General features: G+C 43.9%; 1 protein-coding gene across 6 annotated transcripts in view; it reads left to right on the forward strand.

Moving 5' to 3' along the window:
* Nucleotides 1-17,981, forward strand: part of LOC133559717 (zinc finger MIZ domain-containing protein 1-like) — a 493,896-nt gene that overhangs the window by 453,379 nt on the left and 22,536 nt on the right. For all 6 annotated transcript variants that reach the window (XM_061911751.1, XM_061911754.1, XM_061911753.1 and 3 more), the window contains 8 exons: nt 928-1,129; nt 4,702-4,983; nt 5,059-5,235; nt 5,304-5,372; nt 8,356-8,521; nt 11,947-12,088; nt 15,403-15,613; nt 15,695-15,800. In XM_061911751.1, the coding sequence (XP_061767735.1) occupies nt 928-1,129; nt 4,702-4,983; nt 5,059-5,235; nt 5,304-5,372; nt 8,356-8,521; nt 11,947-12,088; nt 15,403-15,613; nt 15,695-15,800 (1,355 nt within the window). The remainder of the gene's footprint in view (nt 1-927; nt 1,130-4,701; nt 4,984-5,058; nt 5,236-5,303; nt 5,373-8,355; nt 8,522-11,946; nt 12,089-15,402; nt 15,614-15,694; nt 15,801-17,981) is intronic.

Here is a 17,981-nt window from a genome sequence, read left to right on the forward strand (position 1 = left end):
TCAGAGAAAAAATACAACCTTAAAAATGATTTTAGGATTTTTAAACACATTTACCTTTTTACCTTTTAAATTCCTTCCTCTTATTTCCTGACAATTTAAATCAATGTTCAAGTAAATATATTTTTTTATTGTAAAGAATAATAAATCAATTTTAATTTAATTCTTCATTTTAGCTTCTGTTTTTTTGACGAAGAATATTTGTGAAATATTTCTTCAAACTTATTATTAATAAAATTCTGGCAAATCTAGAAAATCTGTAGATTCAAATTAAAATTTTATTTCAAAGTCTTTTGAATTTCTTTTAAAATTTTTGTTCTGGAAAATCTACAAGAAATATTGATTGGTCTTTGTTAGAAATAAATCTTGGTCCAATTTGTTACATATTCTAACAAAGTGCAGATTGGATTTTAACCTATTTAAAACATGTCTTTAAAAATATATATTTATTGTGAGAAATCATTAAGATGATCAGTGTTTCCACAAAGATAGATATCATTAATTATTAATAATAACATGCCCTGCGATGAGGTGGCGACTTGTCCAGGGTGTACCCCGCCTTCCGCCCGATTGTAGCTGAGATAGGCGCCAGCGCCCCCCGCGACCCCACAAGGGAATAAGCGGTAGAAAATGGATGGATGGATTAATAATAACATAGAGTTAAAGCTAAATTGGTCAAATTGGCTATTTCTGGCAATTTATTTAAGTGTGTATCAAACTGGTAGCCCTTGGCATTAATCAGTACCCAAGAAGTAGCTCTTGGTGACCCCTGCTTTAAGGTTTATTGGCGCTCTGTACTTCTCCCTACGTCCGTCTACTACTTCGTACAAAAGTCCGAAATGTAATTTCCGATACTACATTTTGAAGCATTTATCGTCCGATATTATCGTACATCTCTCGTCACTAACCCCGCTTTTTTACTCTCTACAGTTACTCCGGAGGACCCAATCCGCCCCCTGGAGGTATGGGCATGACCTCACATTCACGCCCGACCGGCGACTTCACCCAGCCCGCTGCCGCCGCCGCTGCAGCAGCCGTGGCGGCCGCAGCCGCTACAGCCACCGCCACGGCGACGGCCACTGTGGCGGCGCTGCAGGAGACGCAGAACAAAGACATGAACCAGTATGGACAGGTACCTGAATGCCTAAATGCATAATGGCACTAAACATTGCTGTCCATTGATTGCTCGGTTGGTTTCCACTATGTCTTACTTATTATACTGCACACTGACTACTCTAAATGTTCATTCCTGTAGCCTTGTGGAAATATAATACAGTGGGGCGAAAAAGTATTTAGTCAGCCAGCGATTGTGCAAGTTCTCCCACTTCAAATGATGACAGAGGTCTGTCATTTTCATCATAGGTACACTTCAACTGTGAGAGACAGAATGTGGGAAAAAAATCCAGGAATTCACATTGTAGGATTTTTAAATGATTTATTTGTAAATCCATCCATCCATCTTCCGCTTATCCGAGGTCGGGTCGCGGGGGCAGCAGCCTAAGCAGGGAAGCCCAGACTTCCCTCTCCCCAGCCGAGGCGTTCCCAGGCCAGCCGGGAGACATAGTCTTCCCAACGTGTCCTGGGTCTTCCCCGTGGCCTCCTACCGGTTGGACGTGCCCTAAACACCTCCCTAGGGAGGCGTTCGGGTGGCATCCTGACCAGATGCCCGAACCACCTCATCTGGCTCCTCTCCATGTGGAGGAGCAGCGGCTTTACTTTGAGTTCCTCCCGGATGGCAGAGCTTCTCACCCTATCTCTAAGGGAGAGACCTGGAAACTCATTTGGGCCGCTTGTACCCGTGATCTTATCCTTTTGGTCATGACCCAAAGCTCATGACCATAGGTGAGGATGGGAACGTATATCGACCGGTAAATTGAGAGCTTTGCCTTCCGGCTCAGCTCCTTCTTCACCACAACGGATCGATACAAAGTCTGCATTACTGAAGACGCCGCACCGATCCGCCTGTCGATCTCACGATCCACTCTTCCCCCACTCGTGAACAAGACTCCTAGGTACTTGAACTCCTCCACTTGGGGCAGGGTCTCCTCCCCAACCCGGAGATGGCATTCCACCCTTTTCCGGCCGAGAACCATGGACTCGGACTTGGAGGTGCTGATTCTCATTCCGGTCGCTTCACACTCGGCTGCGAACCGATCCGGTGAGAGCTGAAGATCCTGGTCAGATGAAGCCATCAGGACCACATCATCTGCAAAAAGCAGAGACCTAATCCCGCGGCCACCAAACCGGAACCCCTCAACGCCTTGACTGCGCCTAGAAATTCTGTCCATAAAAGTTATGAACAGAATCGGTGACAAAGGACAGCCTTGGCGGAGTCCAACCCTCACTGGAAATGTGACCGACTTACTGCCGGCAATGCGGACCAAGCTCTGACACTGATCATACAGGGAGCGGACCGCCACAATAAGACAGTCCGATACCCCATACTCTCTGAGCACTCCCCACACGGTCCAATGCCTTCTCCAAGTCCACAAAGCACATGTAGACTGGTTGGGCAAACTCCCATGCACCCTCAAGAACCCTGCAGAGAGTATAGAGCTGGTCCACAGTTCCACAACCATAATTTGTAAATTATGGTGGAAAATAAGTATTTGGTCAACCATTCAAAGCTCTCGCTGATGGAAGGAGGTTTTGGCTCAAAATCTCACGATACATGGCCCCATTCATTCTTTCCTTAAAGGGGAACATTATCAGCAGACCTATGTAAGCGTCAATATATACCTTGATGGTGCAGAAAAAAGACCATCTATTTTTTTAACCGATTTCCGAACTCTAAATGGGTGAATTTTGGCGAATTAAACGCCTTTCTGTTTATCGCGCTGGAGGCGATGACGTCAGAATGTGACGTCGCCGAGGTAACACACCCACCATTTTCATTTTCAACACATTACAAACACCGGGTCTCAGATCTGTTATTTTCCGTTTTTTTGACAATTTTTTGGAACCTTGGAGACATCATGCCTCGTCGGTGTGTTGTCGGAGGGTGTAACAACACTGACAGGGAGGGATTCAAGTTGCACCACTGGCAAGAAATCTGCCGCCAGACCCCCATTGAATGTGCCAGAGTGTCTCCACATTTGACCGGCGATGCTAAGACAGACATGGCACAGAGATGTATGGATAACCTGCAGATGCATTTGCAACGATAGTCAACAAAATCACAAAGGTGAGTTTTGTTGATGTTGACTGCCAGCTAATCGATGCTAACATGCTACGCTAATCGATGCTAACATGCTATTTACCGGCGGTGCTAAAGCAGACATGGCACAGAGATGTATGGATAACCTGCAGATGCATTTGCAACTATATTACGTTTCCTTCCACCCACATTTAATGCGAAACAAACACTTACCAATCGACGGATTTAAGTTGCTCCAGTGTCAAAAGATGCGAAAGTCCTGATCTATTCGGCCATGCTATGGCTATGAATAGCGTCAATAGCTATTCGCTCAATAGCTTCAGTTTCTTCTTCAATACTTTCATACTCCAACCATCTGTTTCAATACATGCGTAATCTGTTGAATCGCTTAAACCGCTGAAATCCGAGTTTGAATCCGAGCTAATGTCGCTATATCTTGCTGTGGTATTCCCATTGTTTGTTTACATTGGCAGCACTGTGTGAAATGGCCAGTGTCTTCGCAGAGAGCCGAAAATAAGGCACTTTAAAGCTTTATTTAGGGATATTCCGAGACCGGTAAAATTTTGAAAAAAAACTTCAAAAAATACAACAAGCCACTGGGAACTGATTTTTATTGTTTTTAACCCTTTTGAAATTGTGATAATGTTCCCCTTTAACACGGATCAATCGTCCTGTCCCCTTAGCAGAAAAACAGCCCCAAAGCATGATGTTTCCACCCCCATGCTTCACAGTAGGCGTGGTGTTCTTGGCATGCAACTCAGTATTCTTCTTCCTCCAAACGCGACGAGTTGAGTTTGTACCAAAAAGTTCTATTTTGGTTTCATCTGACCACATGACATTCTCCCAATCCTCTGCTGTATCATCCATGTATCCATTTTTGTATAAACTCAACTCGTCGTGTTTGGAGCATCCCAAGAACACCATGCCTACTGTAAAGCATGGGGGTGGAAACATCATGCTTTGGGGCTGTTTTTCTGCTAAGGGGACAGGACGATTGATCCGTGTTAAGGAAAGAATGAATGGGGCCATGTATCGTGAGATTTTGAGCCAAAACCTCCTTCCATCAGTGAGAGCTTGGAATGGTTGACCAAACACTTATTTTCCACCATCATTTACAAAGAAATTCTTTAAAATTCCTACAAGGTGAATTCCTGGATTTTTTTTTCACATTCTGTCTCTCACAGTTGAAGTGTACCTATGATGAAAATGACAGACCTCTGTCATCATTTGAAGTGGGAGAACTTGCACAATCGCTGGCTGACTAAATACTTTTTTGCCCCACTTTAATCAATCAATCAATCAATGTTTATTTATATAGCCCCAAATCACAAATGTCTCAAAGGACTGCACAAACCACTACGACTACGACATCCTCGGAAAAACCCACAAAAGGGCAGGGAAAACTCACACCCAGTGGGCAGGGAGAATTCACATCCAGTGGGACGCCAGTGACAATGCTGACTATGAGAAACCTTGGAGAGGACCTCAGATGTGGTTAACCCCCCCCCCTCTAGGGGACCGAAAGTAAAATGTCTTCTTTCCTCCAGATGTGTTCCTCCTTCCAAATGAGCCCGGCTCAGGCCTACAACAGTCAGTTCATGAACCAGCCGGGACCCCGAGGCCCGCCCGGAGGTATGAATCCCGCCAGCATGGGTTCAGGCATGAACAACCCAAACATGAGCGGACCTCCCATGGGCATGAGCCAGTCCCGCACTCCCGGCATGGGACCGTTCGGGGGCCACGGCCAGCGGATGCCCCAGCAAGGGTACCCCGGAGGACCCCGGCAAGGCATGCCCATGCAGGGGATGAAGAGGCCGTATCCCGGGGAGGTGAGTGGACCACGGCACGCCGAGTCGCCCTCGCCGGGTCAGCACGCACTCATTGCTTCGATGTTCCTTCCGGAGGCGGGCTATGGGGGTCAGTACGGGCCCAGCAGTCAGTTCCCGCCCCAGCAAGGACAGTACCCAACCCCCAACGCCTCCAGGCCGCTGCCTTCACCCAACTACCCAGGGCAGAGGATGCCGGGGCAGCCGGGACAAGGACAGTACCCACCTGGCATGCCCATGGGCCAGTACTACAAGGTCCGTTTTAACGTCAAACATCTGCAATTAATGTTGTCAAACTAAATATATTTGTGGTTTTTTTGCAGCAAGAGCCATTCAACGGGCAGAGCACCACCTTCTCGGGTGGAGGCTACTCATACGGCCAAGGGAATGGGGTATGTCTTCACTTCCTGGTTACCTTAGACCAGGGGTCACCAACCTTTTTGAAACCAAGATCTACTTCTTGGGTACTGATTAATGCCAAGGGCTACCAGTTTGATACGCACTTAAATAAATTGCCAGAAATAGCCAATTTAGCCAATTTGGGGGGCGGCATAGCTCGGTTGGTAGAGTGGCCGTGCCAGCAACTTGAGGGTTGCAGGTTCGATTCCCGCTTCCGCCATCCTAGTCACTGCCGTTGTGTCCTTGGGCAAGACACTTTACCCACCCGCCCCCAGTGCCACCCACACTGCTTTAAATGTAACTTCGATATTGGGTTTCACTATGTAAAGCGCTTTGAGTCACTTGAGAAAAGCGCTATATAAATATAATTCACTTCACTTCACTTCACTACTCAATTTACCTTTAATAAATAAATATATATGTATATATATATATATATATATATATACATATATATATCTCAGCTACAATCGGGCGGAAGGCTGCGATGAGGTGGCGACTTGTCCAGGGTGTACCCCGCCTTCCGCCCGATTGTAGCTGAGATAGGCGCCAGCGCCACCCGCGACCCCAAAAGGGAATAAGCGGTAGAAAATGGATGGATGGAATCGGGCGGAAGGGGGCCGTACACCCTGGACAAGTCGCCACCTCAATTTTTTAAATTCAAAAACTTCTTGTAAATTTTGGAGACACAGCAATTATTAGGGATGTCCGATAATATCCGACTGCCGCTATTAACGGCCGATAAATGCTTTAAAATGTAATGTCGGAAATTATTGTAAACGGTTTCAAAATTATAAGTATAGGTTTCAAAAAGTAAGTGCCATTGAAGGCACTTCCTTTTGCGTTCCTTTGCCTGCCGGCCCAGTCACATATCTGCGGATTTTCACACACACAAGTGAATGCAAAGCATACTTGGTCAACAGCCATACAGGTCACACTGAGGGTGGCCGTATAAACAACTTTAACACTTTTACAAATACGCGCCACACTGTGAACCCACACCAAAACAAGAATGATAAACACATTTCGGGACAATATCCGCACCGTAACGCAACATAAACAATACAACTATACAATATAATGCCCTAATACCCTACTGTGCAATACTACCCTTCGAGTGCAATACGTCCGTCACTATATATATATATATACATATATATATATAACACAACAAGTACCCAGAATCCTTTGCCTCCGTGAGACTTGCTGCTAGCGGGTTGTATAAAATATTCAGGATGTGTCATGGATGCAAAGGATTCTGGGTATTTGTTGTGTTGCATTAATGTTGTGTTACTGTGAGGATGTTTTCCCGAAATGTGTTTGTCATTCTTATTTGGTGTGGCTTCACAACATGGTGCATATTAGTAAGAGTGTTTTATATATATATATATATATATATATATATATATATATATATATAAAAAATATGGGTATTTCTGTCTGTCATTCGTTGTACATTTTTTTTCCTTTTGCGGATGGTTTTTTGTAGAGAATGAATGATGAAAAAAACACTTAATTGAACGGTTTAAAAGAGGAGAAAACACGAAAAAAATGAAAATTTAATTTTGAAACATACCGTATTTCCGTGAATTGCCGCAGGGCATATAGTATGCCGGGTCAAACTCGCTTCGCAAAATAATTAGCGCATGCTTAGTATTACCGCCGGGTCAAACTCGTGTCATCATTTTCAAAATGGAGGAGGCTGATTTGAATAATTTGAAATCACATAAAGGGAAGAAGATTAAGAGCTATTCAGTAGGATTTAAGGTCCAAGCTTACATCACACTCAAATTTTTACTGCATGCCTTTGGTAAGTGCCGGAGTGAGAAGATGTTTTGAAATAATTAGCGCATTCTTACTTTTACCGCATGCCTTTGGTAAGCGCAGGAGTGACGAGAAGTTTTAAATTAATTAGCGCCTTGGCGGCAATTCCAGGAAATACAGTAGTTTATCTTCGATTTCGACTCTTTAAAATTCAAAATTGAATCTTTTTGAAAAAATTTAAAAAAGAATTTATGCAACATCATTAGTAAGTTTTCCTGATTAAGATTAATTGTAGAATTTTGATGACATGTTTTAAATAGGTTGAAATCCAATCTGCACTTTGTTAGAATATATAACAAATTGGACCAAGTTATATTTCTAACAAAGACAAATCCATCCATCCATTTTCTACCGCTTATTCCCTTGTGGGGCCGCGGGGGGCGCTGGCGCCTATCTCAGCTACAAACGTGCGGAAGGCGGGGTACACCCTGGACAAGTCGCCACCTCATCGCAGCAAAGACAAATCATTATTTCTTTTCGATTTTCCAGAACAAACATTTTTAAACAAATTCAAAAGACTTTGAAATAAGATTTAAATTTGATTCTATAGATTTTTTAGATTTGCCAGAATATTTTTGGGGAATTTTAATCATAATAATAAGTTTGAAGAAATATTTCACAAATATTCTTCATCGAAAAAACAGAAGCTAAAATGAAGAATAAATAAAAATTTATTAATTATTGTTTACAATTTTAAAAAAAATACTTGAACATTGATTTAAATTGTCAGGAAAGAAGAGGAAGGAATTTAAAAGGTAAAAAGTTATATGTGTTTAAAAATCCTAAAATAATTTTTAAGGTTGTATTTTTTCTCAAAAATTGTCTTTCTGAAAGTTATAAGAAGCAAAGTAAAAAAATAAATGAATTTATTTAATTAAACAAGTGAAGACCAAGTCTTTAAAATATTTTCTTGGATTTTCAAATTCTATTTGAGTTTTGTCTCTCTTAGAATTAAAAATGTCCAGCAAAGCCAGACCAGCTTGCTAGTAATTAAATAAAATTTAAAAAATAGAGGCAGCTCACTGGTAAGTGCTGCTATTTGAGCTATTTTTAGAACAGGCCAGCGGGCGACCTGGCGTTGGTGACCCCTGCACTAGACGTTTATGAATGGCATTGCAACTTATTAATGTATTATTTCCTGTCTTTTTGAAGCCCCCCAGGCCTGGTAACTACCCCCACTCCCCAGTACCTGGAAACCCCACCCCCCCAATGACGCCCGGAAGTAGCATTCCTCCGTACCTCTCGCCAAACCAGGATGTGAAGCCGCCGTTCCCACCTGACATGAAACCAAATATGACAGCACTTCCTCCCCCGCCATGTAAGTACAACTCTTGACGACAATTTTACCATATTTGGTCAATTATGACGCAGTACAGCTTTTTTATTACTCCCAAATAAGAAAATGTGTTAGTTAAGGTGGTGTCTCTTCGGCGGACAGACCGGGGAAGAGCGTGGGTGGGTGTAACTCCACCTGTCACCGTCACGTCTCCACCTCGTAAATAGCCTGGGGGGGCAATAGACTACAGACTGTGGTGAAGTAGGCCGGCTTCGTCACGTGAAGAAGCCTACAATTTGAAATAAATTTTGCTGTTTCCTACTACTTTACAGACATGCTGTAATGAGAAATAAACATATGTGTAATATGTTTATTTCATGCATGTTTGAAATAAACATCTGCCAACTAACTCTTAATACAAATAATAGAGTTATGACAAGAAATAAAATATAACACTGCAAATAATGTTGGAGATTTTTTTCCGATTTTTTAAAACATTTGTTTGTACATTGACATGATACAATATTTAAAAAATTGTCTACCAAATATAAAATAAATTAAAAAAATTAAAAATAATATAGAAAAATAATAAAACATACAATTTATAATAATAAGATGAAACAATAAAACATGATACAATATTTATACATTGTTTACCAATTATAAAAGAATGATATATCCATCCATCCATCCATTTTCTACCGCTTATTCCCTTTAGGGGTCGCGGGGGGCGCTGGCGCCTATCTCAGCTACAATCGGGCGGAAGGCGGTGTACACCCTGGACAAGTCGCCTCCTCATCGCAGGGCCAACACAGATAGACAGACAACAGTCACACTCACATTCGCACACTAAGGCCAATTTAGAATGATATAAAACAACAAATAAAAAAATATAAAATAAAGAATAAAAAAAATAATAAAATAAAATAATAAAAAATGATACAATATTAATACATCGTTGTGGAGGTCGTACTCCTCCGGGTTCTTCAGACCACCAAGTACGGACATGACAGCCTCGTTCATCGTTGTGAACAATAATTCATTTTTCAATAAACAGTTCTTTTCAGCCATCAGTTTGTTGCAGTTTGTCTCTCCCACTCGCTCGCGCTCCAACTTCCTTCTCCTTCCCAGCTGCTGCCTTTAACAGAGCGACAGGTGACAGATTAGATAAACGCGTCCAGCTGGGCCATCTACGCACCTGTCGCTGAGCTCGAAGCCGGTTCCTGGCACACCCCGCTTCGCTGCAGGTCCGCAGGCCACCCCCCCAAACACACAATTGCTTACAAAATAATTAGTAAAAATACAAATAATAGATTTTTTTTTTCAGACACATACAAAATGTTGTTTTTGTAGAAATTTTCATACAACAAAATATCCATCCATCTACTCATTTTCTACCGCTTATTCCCTTTGGGGTCGCGGGGGCTCTGGTGCCTATCTCAGCTACAATCGGGCGGAAAGCGGGGTACACCAAGAAAATATAATTGAAAAAATATATAAACGGCTATGTCATTCAGGGAATTATACCACGAAAACATTTTTAAATATCCATCAATCTATCCATTTTCTACCGGGCGGAAGGGGGCCGTACACTCTGGACAAGTCGCCACCTCAATTTTTTAAATTCAAAAACTTCTTGTAAAATTTGGAGACACGGCAATTATTAGGGATGTCCGATAATATCAGACTGCCGCTATTATCGGCCGATAAATGCTTTAAAATGTAAAATCGGAAATTATTGTAAACGGTTTCAAAATTAACAGTATCGGTTTCAAAAAGTAACATTTATGAACTTTTAAAACGCCGCAGTGTACACGGATGTAGGGAAGTACAGAGTGCCAATAAACATTAAAGGCACTTCCTTTTGCGTTCCTTTGCGTGCCGCCCTAGTCACATATCTGCGGATTTTCACACACACAAGTGAATGCAAAGCATACTTGGTCAACAGCCATACAGGTCACACTGAGGGTGGCCGTTTAAACAACTTTAACACTGTTACAAATACGCGCCACACTGTGAACCCACACCAAACAAGAATGATAAACACATTTCGGGAGAACATCCGCACCGTAACGCAACATAAACACAACATAACAAATACCCAGAACCCCTTGCAGCACTAACTCTTCCGGGCCGCTACAAATATGCGCCACACTGTGAACCCACACCAAACAAGAATGATAAACACATTTCGGGAGAACATCCGCACCGTAACGCAACATAAACACAACATAACAAATACCCGGACCCCCTTGCAGCACTAACTCTTCCGGGACGCTACAAATATGAGCCACACTGTGAACCCACATCAAAACAAAAATGATAAACACATTTCGGGAGAACATCCGCACCGTAACGCAACATAAACACAACATAACAAATACCCAAAACCCCTTGCAGCACTAACTCTTCTGGGACGCTACAAATATGAGCCACACTGTGAACCCACACCAAAACAAAAATGATAAACACATTTCGGGAGAACATCCGCAACGTAAATATAACGGGACAAATACCCAGAACCCCTTGTAGCACTAACTCTTCCGGGACGCTACAAATATGCGCCACACTGTGAACCCACACAAAACAAGAATGCTAAACACAATGCTAAACACATTTCGGGAGAACATCCGCACCGTAACGCAACGTAAACATAACGGAACAAATTCCCAGAACCCCCTGCAGCACTAACTCTTCCGGGACACTACAAATATGAGCCACACTGTGAACCCACACCAAAACAAAAGTGATAAACACATTTCGGGAAAACAACCGCACCGTAATGCAACGTAAACATAACGGGACAAATACCCAGAACCCCTTCAAGCACTAACTCTTCCGGGACGTTACAAATATGCGCCACACTGTGAACCCACACCAAACAAGAATGACAAGCACATTTCGGGAGAACATCTGCACCGTAACACAACATAAAAACAATAGAACAAATACCTAGACCCCTTGCAGCACTATCTCCTCTGGGATGCTGCAATGTACACCCCCCGCTACCATCCTAACACACACACACACACCTCAACCTCCTCATGCTCTCTCAGGGAGAGCATGTCCCAAATTCCAAGCTGCTTTTTTGAGGCATGTTAAAAAAAAATTAATGCACTTTGTGACTTCAATAATAAATATGGCAGTGCCATGTTGGCATTTTTTTCCATAACTTGAGTTGATTTATTTTGGAAAACCTTGATACATTGTTTAATGCATCCAGCAGGGGCATCACAACAAAATTAGGTATAATAATGTGTTCATTCCACAACTGTATCGGTTGATATCGGAATCGGTAATTAAGAGTTGGACAATATCGGCAAAAAACACATTATCGGACATCTCTAGTAATAATATAATAAGGTATTTGATTAAAGTAAAATTTGCAACTACGATAAAAACAAAACTTATTAATTAATATTAATATTTGACTTTTTTTTGTTGTTGTTGTTGTTCCTCTCTCCCAGCAAACCCCAACGAGGAGCTGCGGCTGACCTTCCCCGTCAGAGACGGCGTCGTGCTGGAGCCCTTCCGCTTGGAGCACAACCTGGCCGTCAGCAACCACGTCTTCCACCTCCGACCCTCCGTCCACCAGACCCTCATGTGGAGGTAACCAGGGGACACCCCCCCCCCAAACTGAACAAAACCACGGCCAAGGTTGAACAAATGAACCTTTTAATAGGGACCCAAACAAGTTTTGCATTGATTATTGAACAAACAAGGCTTATATAACTTTATAGTGACATGTAAAATCGAGGTTTAAATAATAATAATAATTAAAAAATATCAATAGCATATCAAATAAAATGTAATAAAAAATTGAATGCCTCTTTTCTATTTGCAGCCCTCTGAGGTAAATATCAAAATAAACTTTTTCCACAGGCTAATAGTACATTTGCAAATAAAATAACAATAATGAATGAATCAAACATTCAAGCCTTGAAGTAGCAAGAGAAAGTGCGTGAGTAAAACGTTAATTGGCGAGGGTCCCTGGTTCAATCCCCACCTAGTACCACCCTCGTCACGTCCGTTGTGTCCTGAGCAAGACCCTTCACCCTTGCTCCTGATGGGTGCTGGTTAGCGCCTTGCATGGCAGCTCCCTCCATCAGTGTGTGAATGTGTGTGTGAATGTGGAAGTAGTGTCAAAGCGCTTTGAGTACCTTGAAGGTAGAAAAGCGTTATACAAGTACCATTTATCATTTATTATTTATTGATTGTGGGGGCGGGGGGTATATTTTAGCGTCCCGGAAGAGTTAGTGCTGCAAGTGTTTCTGGGTATTTGTTCTGTTGTGTTTATGTTGTGTTACAGTGCGGATGTTCTCCCGAAATGTGTTTTATTATTCTTGTTTGGTGTGGGTTCACAGTGCGGTGCATATTTGTAACAGTGTTAAAGTTGTTTATAGGGACGGCGTGGCGCAGTGGGAGAGTGGCCGTACGCAACCCGAGGGTCCCTGGTTCGATCCCCACCTAGTACCACCCTCGTCACGTCCGTTGTGTCCTGAGCAAGACCCTTCACCCTTGCTCCTGATGGGTGCTGGTTGGCGCCTTGCATGGCAGCTCCCTCCATCAGTGTGTGAATGTGTGTGTGAATGTGGAAGTAGTGTCAAAGCGCTTTGAGTACCTTGAAGGTAGAAAAGCGCTATACAAGTACCATTTATCATTTATTATTTATTGATTGGGGGCGGGGGTATATTTTAGCGTCCCGGAAGAGTTAGTGCTGCAAGTGTTTCTGGGTATTTGTTCTGTTGTGTTTATGTTGTGTTACAGTGCGGATGTTCTCCCGAAATGTGTTTATTATTCTTGTTTGGTGTGGGTTCACAGTGCGGTGCATATTTGTAACAGTGTTAAAGTTGTTTTTAGGGACGGCGTGGCGCAGTGGGAGAGTGGCTGTACGCAACCCGAGGGTCCCTGGTTCGATCCCCACCTAGTACCACCCTCGTCACGTCCGTTGTGTCCTGAGCAAGACCCTTCACCCTTGCTCCTGATGGGTGCTGGTTGGCGCCTTGCATGGCAGCTCCCTCCATCAGTGTGTGAATGTGTGTGTGAATGTGTAAATGTGGAAGTAGTGTCAAAGCGCTTTGAGTACCTTGAAGGTAGAAAAGCGCTATACAAGTACCATTCATTATTTATTGATTGGGGGCGGGGGGTATATTTTAGCGTCCCTAACGAGTTAGAGCTGCAAGTGTTTCTGGGTATTTGTTCTGTTGTGTTCATGTTGTGTTACAGTGTGGATGTTCTCCCGAAATGTGTTTATTATTCTTGTGCTGCAAGTGTTTCTGGGTATTTGTTCTGTTGTGTTTATGTTGTGTTACAGTGCGGATGTTCTCCCGAAATGGGTTTATTATTCTTGTTTGGTGTGGGTTCACGGTGCGGTGCATATTTGTAACAGTGTTTAAAGTTGTTTATACGACCACCCTCAGTGTGACCTGTATGGCTGTTGAACAAGTATGCCTGGCATTCACTTGTGTGCGTGTGTGTGTAAAAGCCGCGTATATTATGTGACTGGGTTGGCACGCTATTTCTATGTACGAAAAGGGTTCTAGAGGACGCTAAAGGCAGTGACGTATAGGCCTGCCCCCAATATTGTCGTCCAGGTGGAAATCGGGAGAAATTCGGAAGAATGGTTGCCCCGGCGCGTGTCCCTCGGGAAGTTCTGTGGGGAGTGCTCAGAGAGTATGGGGTATCGGACTGTCTTATTGTGGCGGTCCACTCCTTGTACGATCAGTGCCAGAGCTTGGTCCGCATTGCCGGCAGTAAGTCGGACACATTTCCAGTGAGGGTTGGACTCCGCCAAGGCTGTCCTTTGTCACCCATTCTGTTCATAACTTTTATGGACAGAATTTCTAGGCACAGTCAAGGCGTTGAGGGGTTCCGGTTTGGTGACTGCAGGATTAGGTCTCTGCTTTTTGCGGATGATGTGGTCCTGATGGCTTCATCTGACCGGGATCTTCAGCTCTCGCTGGATCGGTTCGCAGCCGAGTGTGAACCGACCGGAATGAGAATCAGCACCTCCAAGTCCGAGTCCATGGTTCTCGCCCGGAAAAGGGTGGAATGCCATCTCCGGGTTGGGGAGGAGACCCTCCCCCAAGTGGAGGAGTTCAAGTACCTAGGAGTCTTGTTCACGAGTGAGGGAAGAGTGGATCGTGAGATCGACAGGCGGATCGGTGCGGCGTCTTCAGTAATGCGGACGTTGTACCGATCCGTTGTGGTGAAGAAGGAGCTGAGCCGGAAGGCAAAGCTCTCAATTTACCGGTCGATCTACGTTCCCATCCTCACCTATGGTCATGAGCTTTGGGTTATGACCGAAAGGACAAGATCACAAGTATAAGCGGCCCAAATGAGTTTGGGTCTCTCCCTTAGAGATAGGGTGAGAAGCTCTGCCATCCGGGAGGAACTCAAAGTAAAGCCGCTGCTCCTCCACATGGAGAGGAGCCAGATGAGGTGGTTCGGGCATCTGGTCAGGATGCCACCCGAACGCCTCCCTAGGGAGGTGTTTAGGGCACGTCCAACCGGTAGGAGGCCACGGGGAAGACCCAGGACACGTTGGGAAGACTATGTCTCCTGGCTGGCCTGGGAACGCCTCGGGATCCCCCGGGAAGAGCTAGACGAAGTGGCTGGGGAGAGGGAAGTCTGGGTTTCCCTGCTTAGGCTGTTGCCCCCGCGACCCGACCCCGGATAAGCGGAAGATGATGGATGGATGGATGGGTTGCCCCGGGAGATTTTCGGGAGGGGCACTGAAATTTGGGAGTCCGGGAAAATCGGGAAGGGTTGGCAAGTATGAGAATTACCGGTATAATACCGGCGGGCCAGCTCTAATGTTAATTTCATATTGCCTCAAGGGCCAAAATGAAATTACACGGCGGGCCAGAGTTTGACACCCATGCTCTAAGCCATGATAGACTCAGAGTTGTCGCCCCCCACAGGTCAGATCTGGAGCTGCAGTTCAAGTGCTACCACCACGAAGACAGGCAGATGAACACCAACTGGCCGGCGTCCGTCCAGGTCAGCGTCAACGCCACGCCCCTCACCATCGAGAGGGGCGACAACAAGACCTCCCACAAGCCCTTGCACCTGAAGCACGTGTGCCAGCCGGGCAGGAACACCATCCAGATCACCGTCACCGCCTGTTGCTGCGTGAGTAGGAACAACCTTTTTTGACGGTGGGAGTCGAGCTGGCTTTTTTTGAGACCGGGCTGTCCTCGTGTTCGATTGCAGTCGCATCTGTTCGTGCTGCAGCTGGTCCACAGGCCATCTGTGCGCTCCGTCCTCCAGGGGCTGCTGAAGAAGAGGCTCCTTCCCGCGGAACACTGCATCACCAAAGGTACGTCGCCGCGTGTTCTCGTCTCAATTACATCGCCACCTGCCGCCTGTCAGGTTCAAACACTGATGACATCTATTAATCAGACAACAAGCAAGGAACCATGCAGAGACAGAGTTCAATATAGCTCATGAGGAGAAGGCATGGCGCTGAACACTTAGTCACAGTCACGCCCTACGCTATAAGATTCAGCTCCCGCGTCCCTCTTTTTATTCAGAGTTCCATAGTCAACATCACTGAGGCCGCCTCTAAAAGGAGTGGTCACATATATTATGCAAAGAGGGTCCAGGACGCACAGTATGTGACGGAATGGGCTAGGGGGGGGGCCTTGTGATTCCACCTTTCCCCTCTTCATCTGCGTGTTATCATCTTGTTTTCGTTTAGGTCCTTGAATTCTCCGTCTCGTCTGCGTGTTGTCATCTTGTCTTCGTTCAATCAATCAATCAATGTTTACTTATATAGCCCTAAATCGTTGAGGTCCTTGAAATCTCTGTCTTGTCCGCATGCTGTCATCTTATCTTCTTTGAGGTCCTTGAAGTCTTTGGTTGTCAGCAGGCTAAAACAAAGATAACATCTGTGGCTGAGGCCACCCCTCAGACAAGAAGTTTTGTCCTTGCACAGATAGAAAAAGTCCAACTTGAGTACAATAGCTAATAACTAAAGCAACAGACTTTAAAGGCCTACTGAAATGAGATGTTCTTATTTAAACAGGGATAGCAGGTCCATTCAGCGTCATACGGGATCATTTTGCGATATTTCCATATTTTTGCTGAAAGGATTTAGTAGAGAACATCGACGATAAAGTTCGCAACATTTGGTCGCTAATAAAAAAGCCTTGCCTGTACCGGAAGTAGCAGATGATGTGCGCGTGACGTCACGGGTTGTGGAGCTCCTCACATCTGGACATTGTTTACAATCATGGCCACTGGCAGCGAGAGCGATTCGGACAGAGAAAGCGACGATTTCCCCATTAATTTGAGCGAAAATGAAAGATTTGTGGATGAGGAAAGTGAGAGTGAAGGACTAGAAAGAAAAAAAAGACGTGGGCAGTGGGAACAATTCAGATGTTATCAGACATATTTACTAGGATAATCCTGGAAAATCCCTTATCTGCTTATTGTGTTAGTAGGGTTTTAGTGAGATTATATGGTCGCACCTGTACAACCTGAAGGTCAGCCCCGCACCTTTCTTCAGCACCAGTCGACATGTGGTGACGATGCCCATCCCTGCCTTTCGCAAGGGACCCTCCTCGAAACACGATCTTTCGAAATGATCCTTGCATAATACACTGTACTTTGTGTGTGTGGTCCAAAACCAACCGTGTTCGCTTGACATCTTTCAGAAATGTAAACAATGAAACACCGGCTGTGTTTGTGTTGCTAAAGCCGGCCGCAATACACCGTTTCCCACCTACAGCTTTCTTCTTTGATGTTTCCATTGTCCAATAAACAAATTGGAATAGATTCAGCAACACAGATGTCCAGAATACTGTGGAATTTCGCGATGAAAACAGACGACTTATAGCTGGGAATGTTGCTGGAACAAAATGTCCTCTACAATGCGTGACGTCACATGTCATCATACCGCAATGTTTTAGCATGATACTTCGGCGTGAAATTTAAAGTTGCAATTTAGTAAACTAAAGCGGCCGTATTGGCATGTGTTGCAATGTTAATATTTCATCATTGATATATAAACTATCAGACTGTGTGGTCGCTAGTAGTGGCTTTCAGTAGGCTTTTAATAGAAGCCGTGAAGTTGTTTTTATTTTATTTCCAAGAGAGCGACATGATTTAGATCAGGGGTCACCAACCTTTTTGAAAGCAAGAGCTACTTCTTGGGTACTGATTAATACAAAGGGCTACCAGTTTGATACACACTTAAATACATTGCCAGAAATAGCCAATTTGCTCAATTTACCTTTAATAAATAAATCTTTATATAAAAAATGGGTATTTCTGTCTGTCATTCCGTCGTACATTTTTTTCCTTTTACGGAAGTTTTTTTTTGTAGATAATAAATGATGAAAAAAAAACACTTAATTGAACGGTTTAAAAGAAGGGAAAACACGAAAAAAAGGAAAATAAAAATTTGAAACGTAGTTTATCTTCAATTTCGACTCTTTAAAATTCAACCCCAAAAAAAACAAAAATAAGAGAAAAACTAGCTAATTCGAATCTTTTT

Source organism: Nerophis ophidion, linkage group LG09, assembly GCF_033978795.1.
Source record: "Nerophis ophidion isolate RoL-2023_Sa linkage group LG09, RoL_Noph_v1.0, whole genome shotgun sequence".
Lineage (NCBI taxonomy): Eukaryota > Metazoa > Chordata > Actinopteri > Syngnathiformes > Syngnathidae > Nerophis > Nerophis ophidion.